Genomic DNA, 6,379 nt, shown 5'->3' on the forward strand with positions numbered 1-6,379 from the left:
TGTAAAAATAAAAATAACCGACTTAAAATTTTAATTCCTTATACGCAACACCTTTGTACAGTAAACCCAGTCTAAACTTAACCTCTAACAAACCGAAAACCTATCAACATCAGGCATATTTTAAGTTTATTCGTATCAATAACATTACAATTTTTACCTGGATACACCGAACACATGTCTATCCAAACAAAGTCCAGAAAGGATTCGGTTGATACTAGTTTTAATGTAAAAACATCATTCTATATAAATATGAGACTTTTAATACAAATTGCACTGCGTGCACTTAAATTTTGTAAGTGATATTCACTACAAAAATCGACAAAATGTTAACAATAGATTTATTTGGTCTGTTAGTTGGTTCGGTGGTTGACATTTTACAATGGTGAACACGGCTAACTCAGTATTCATGTGTTTTTAAGCGCAAAAGTGTTTATATTTCAATAAACTGCGACAGACATTATTGATTGTTTGTCTTACTAACAACTGTAGAGAAGTCTTTAAGAATTTTGTGGTAGTATTAAAATAAGACGTTAAATAACGACGCTTAAAATTATCTACTTTTTTCCTTTATTGCCAGATTCTTGCATCTTCTGTGTGTAATAGAAGCAATTATTTGGGACTTACATTTTTATTATGGTTTTCTCAATCTAGAAGTTATTATGTGCATATGAAATAAACAAACGTTAGAAACTTTTCCCAAACTGCTATAATTCACAACTATGAATAGAAGCACATAATCGCATATTCAAAAAAAAAAAGCAACACTAAACAAAAACAAGACTACAACAAAAGTGTGAAATGATAAATGTTATTTTACATCAAACCAATCATTAAAAAAAATACGCAGGAAAAACATGACACGGATCGTTTATCATGAGGCTGTTCTTACCCTTTTCAAAGATATGTTTCCTCTAATAGCATGCTGTGTTATATTCATTTAACAAATCAAAGACCAATTATCCTAAGTGAAAAAAGTGAAAAAAGAATATCAATCAATTGAATATCCCTTTTTTCAGTAATTAACATTTGTTATGATGATTTCTGTTTGATGTTACATCATAAACTCGCCACATTAATCGTTTTCATTAAAAATAATTTGTACTTAATTTTACCTCAAAGCAAAAATTACTTGATATCCAAATAAAACTCAATTCAAGTCTGTTGTTGAGCATTGTATGTATGTAGGTCTGCAATTATATATTACATCAAGACAGTTATCACACTTGCTTATGTTTTCCTTGTAATAACACTTATAGCGAATAGCATTTAATATAATGATATGCTTTTCACCTTGCTACATACACAATGTCAATTTCTATAACAGATTCTTTCTTTTTTCGATCAGCTTTTAACATAGTCAATTTATTTATTTTTTTATTTTTTTATTTTTTATTATAATTTTTTTTTGTTTTTAATAAAGTCTCATCGATATTCCAGCAGTACACACATATAACAAAAACACTGTTACAAAAACATAATCCGTTTCCCATTGTAGAACAAAATTTAAAGACCATATTATTTTCCCTAAAAAGAGAAACAGACATGCATTTTTAAAAAATAATACTTTTTACTATCATCACATTCTAAATACACTAAAAATAGTTCTGCTCAAACTGAAATTCTTTGTCCATACTGAATGTCAATGAATTTAAAACAAAACCAAAACAGTTACAATTTAAATAAAGCACAAGTAAACAAAAACGAAAGAAGCAAAATCAACAAAGCAAAGACAAATAAATAAACTTCAAACAAGCAAAATATCAAAAAAATGTATTTTCTTGTCTAACGAATTCTTTTTTCAATAGTATATGGAACACTTCAGTGTATCCATAAATGTTTTATGTATCACCACAATTTTGCCGTATATGCCAAATTAAATTTGTATAAAGAAAAATTGATATTTTAGTATACTCATTCATTACTTAGTATAAACCTTAAATAAATGAGTTTTTTATAATTAACATATGAGCGGGGTATTGCATTGAATAAAACAAGTTAATTAACATTGAATCGAAACGCATTCTCAACAAAAAAGCAAAAATGTATTTAAATGTCTAACTTAACCAAAAATTGCAATTTTACATCCTTAGTGTAGATTGTTGCTTTCCGATTAAGTAGTTAAATTGACAACCAATCAGCTGATAAATCATGTTCAGTACATGCCTACCAGTTGAACGATTTGTGAATTTGAAAATGCCCTAACCAATATCTTTTTTGGTGGAATTTTGCACTTGATGTGTTCTATCTTTAGTTTTAATTCTTAATTCACGTGTTCATAAAACATAATTTTGCTTGCGTAATAATTCAATGCAAACACTTTGTGATCGCTTAAAAATAGCCCAAAATATATTCAAAACAATTTTAAAATTGGTCAAGGAGATGGTTTACATAAAATAAAACCGTGCTGCTTTGCAACGTGAGTTTCCAGGATCGGAGGATTCACGTTTCTGCAAGGTCGTGCTCGTGGCTGACTTAGCATATTTGTACTGGGTATATAAAGCGCTGCACCTTAGCCATGTCAGCGATAGCCCTGGTGTGTTCTCTCATAGCTTACAATTGTAAGTACTGATATTTGAATATCTAGCAACGTGTGCATTTTATTTTTTTTTAATTTAAGAAGCCTCGGAACTTTGAGACTTCTAATCGTTGCTATACATGTTTTTACAAGTCACCGTTTAAAATAGCTTATTAAAATTCTAGTGCAAAAAATAAACCCTACTCATTGAATACATGTTTCATTATATCATTTTCATCAAAAATTTAATTTGCTAATACAATTACAACGTCTAAGTGGTTACAATTTATTGATTTAGACTATTTGTTAAATCGGTGATAGTTTGTTTTGTTTTGTACATAATGATTCGCATTACAGTAAACATGTTAACCCATCATTGTCATCACCTAGTAGTTAAGCAAGATTAAAATTAACATTTTTTCTAGACGTCACACTCAGGCGTTATTTGAATCCACCGAGATGTTCGACTTGTCCGCTTGGAAAATCTCGAAAGATGCATCTCCAAAAGATAGAGTTGGAGCAACCTTGAAACTCCAAGGTGCGATTCAACTTCTCTTGGGAGTAGCCATGGCTATTTGTAGTTTTGCAGCGGTTGATATCGACAGAAGCAATATGCACTCACTGAAAGAATTCAACAGGACAGCTGAGGCCTATGCTGTGCTGGGACTTGATTCTGGAGCTGTCATCTCTTCGGTTTGGGTAAGAATAGCATTTGTAAAAATACAAATACAATTGAACATTAAATCAATGTATTGTATAGATTTAAACAAATATATGAATAACATTCAAATATATAATATATACATTTTAACATCCTGGTTATATCATCTAGATATATAAGTATGCATCAATTCTGTTATTTTGGATAATGTGTTGAATATCGTTATATCTCTGGTTAAAGGTTGTTGTTACTGGTCTGTTGCCTTGTTGTATGGTGTCAAGGGATGACTTCAAATTGATTCGAACAGTAAGTATCTTCTAATACTTCATACGATAATATTCTGGATTATTAATTCTATTATCGTATGTTTATACATGAATGCATGGTCTATTGTGATTTGGTTATTATTTTGTCTCATCAATTGCATTTTGTAAGAAATGATAGACTACTTACCGTAAAATCATTTTACAATAAAATTGCACCAGGCTAAATACACATAATGTGTTAAATGTTTTTCCTTATTATAATTGCTCATGTGTATTCCCATTTAGCTAAAAAAAAACGTATAGCATCTCGGATTTCCTTTCCATTTTAAATCCAGAGTACTATTAGCTGTATTAATTTAAATGATGAACAATGCATGCTGAAAGTAAATATATATAGCTCAAATCAATTTTCGAAACAAACCGCAATGGACTGTTTAATTACGTAAAAGTTAATACCCTGCAAAAATTCCACATTATTCGTTTTTAGCATATTTAATATTTTTAACCAGTTTTGTTTATGTTATTGTAAATAATGAATGCGCTATGTAACCATTCAATCTGCAAATGTTGCAACTTGATATTATGCTGTTTAACGATTTCAAACGTGTTCTGTAAGATTTTTATTTAAACATGTTGTAACTTGTACAAAACTACAACTTTTCTACAATGTAAATTTAGAACTCTTTCTTTTCATTCCATGAACATAATGATAATAATTCTAAATGTATTTTACATAAACACAGAAAGTCATTTTCATGGTGTTCAGTATCATGGGAGCCTCCTTATTTGTTCCTGTTATTACAACAGCCGCTGTCGCTGGTTATATTGTGGTAAGTTCGTGAAATGTCATATTAAGTTATTTTATCATTTACAGTTTTTTTTTTCATGTATAGATAGAAAAGTATAATTACATTAAATATAATACGAATAACCAATTGTTGTACTTGTAACCATGGACATTTCCATTTTTGTTTAAAGATGTCTAATTATTTAATTTCAATACATTCAGAACACATTCAAAACTATGGTATTTTAATTTGATAGACCATAATACTAGTTTTGTGTCTCATACATGTATTATATAGTTATTACAGTTTAGAATTCTTACTTTCTCTTTACATTTATTTTTTAGCGTAAAAGCCATGTCCAGTTGGCTGTTGTCATGGGAGTCCTGTCTGGAATTGAATTCATGATCGCCTTTGTAGCCTCTGTGTACTGTTGTTACTCTCCATGGGCATGGGCACCCTGTGTGCTAGAGGTAATTGTACCGCTTATATTACTATGAAAAAAAACACTGAATTGTTTATTTTTAGAATGATTACTGGTAAGATTAATTGGAGTAACACATATTGTATGACAAGTGTTTATGAATTCTCTGGACGAGAATGTTTGATCAACAGAATTGTCCATGCTTTGTTCTAATTCGACACTTTCAGCCACGTTCAGCCCGTTAGCTTGATGTATTCCTCGACTTTTTATGAAAATGGTTGTTGTTGAAAGTAGGTGTAAATATCTGCACATGGTCATGTATTCATCATTTTCCTCTGGGTGTACCCCAGTATTATTTAGTTGTTTTTGTTTCGTGCTTTTGGTCCTTTTTTGGGTCCTTTTTGTATTGTTATGCGTATATTGTAATTTTGGTGTTCCTGTTCCCACACGTTGTCGTGTTTTAAAAGAATCTTTTCTTGTGTGAACTTTTGGTATTGTTGTTTTTTTCTTTCGGTAACAGTATACCCTCTGACTTTGAATACTCTCACTTTTTTTCAAATAGCATTCAGAATTACAATATCTGTGTTTCATTAAACTATTACTGATATTATTTGGCAATCATGTATTTAATTTCGAAAAGAAATACAATTGCCAATTCGTGGTAAATATGTAAATTGAAATGTCTCTCTTTGTATTTGCAGAAGCAACGCAAAGAAAAACTTAAAGAGGAATACATTGCTAATGCTAAGAAGGAATTGGCAATGAACCCACCAGATTACCAACCATAATCATCATTTCTACAGTATACAGGACCAAAATGGATACGAACCCGCCTCGAAATACGGACATGACACTTTGAAAATGATTGCTTACTGCTTTTGTAACCATTATATTTTTTGTGCACGTTCACGAATGTCTTGAATTGTAAAAATTCCGTCTTTTACTTGAATTTTCGCATATCATGCTGTTCACAAAAGATATTATGCATCAGTTATTTTTTTAACTATCACTTCTTCGAAAAAATTTTTTTTATGAGAGTCACTTCTACAATATGTCTAGTAGTACTATTCTTTGTAACATTTCTTTAATAATCGATCGCATATTATATCAATTTTAACCGCTTACATCGTTTTAGTAGTTTTGTTACTTTTTTTTTCAATTGTTTTATTGCAACAACCAATGCATTTTATGTACATACATATACTGAAAAGTGTTATATAAGTTCTTAGGGCCAGTGGAACATAACGTTGTCAAAACAGTATATCAGGTATATCCATTTTCCGCCCTCACGTCGATACCTCAGCTAATACTGCCAATTAAGAAGGCTTCATTGACAAAAGAGTGAAACAACAGAAGACAATTAATACCTCCTCATGCTCATTTACAAGGAAAGTAGGTATTTAGTGTATACGAAGTAATTATCAAACATGTAACATTCACATAACTAAAAATAAATAACAAAAACATTGTAAGTGATGCCCAGGTAATAAATGCTGCACGTGCCAAAATCAAACAATTAAGTCATTGCAATCGACTTACTAAGTTGCTAATTACATCGGATACATTATAACTACCTAGTTAGATATTGTAATGTCGATTGAATCACAGAAAAATCATTGTGTTTTTTTTTTGTTTTTTGTTTTGGTTTCATATAGTAAAATGTATTTTCAATATACTACTAACATTGATCAAAACTGTATGTATTTTTAGTAATAAAGCTTGAAGCAA

The 6,379-nt window shown here is 30.2% G+C and overlaps 1 protein-coding gene across 1 annotated transcript; it reads left to right on the top strand.

The window, feature by feature from the left end:
• The first annotated feature begins 2,423 nt into the window (after positions 1-2,423).
• On the top strand, positions 2,424-6,379 carry LOC148616954 (uncharacterized). Its single transcript, XM_088584139.1, has 6 exons — positions 2,424-2,558; positions 2,941-3,214; positions 3,417-3,482; positions 4,186-4,272; positions 4,575-4,700; positions 5,353-6,379. The coding sequence occupies exons 2-6, from the start codon at positions 2,975-2,977 to the stop codon at positions 5,437-5,439; spliced, it is 606 nt and encodes a 201-aa protein (XP_088440265.1). The 5' UTR covers positions 2,424-2,558; positions 2,941-2,974; the 3' UTR covers positions 5,440-6,379.

This window comes from Perna viridis, chromosome 5 (genome assembly GCF_037379345.1).
Source record: "Perna viridis isolate PV_CMFRI_1.1 ecotype Kerala chromosome 5, ASM3737934v1, whole genome shotgun sequence".
NCBI lineage: Eukaryota > Metazoa > Mollusca > Bivalvia > Mytilida > Mytilidae > Perna > Perna viridis.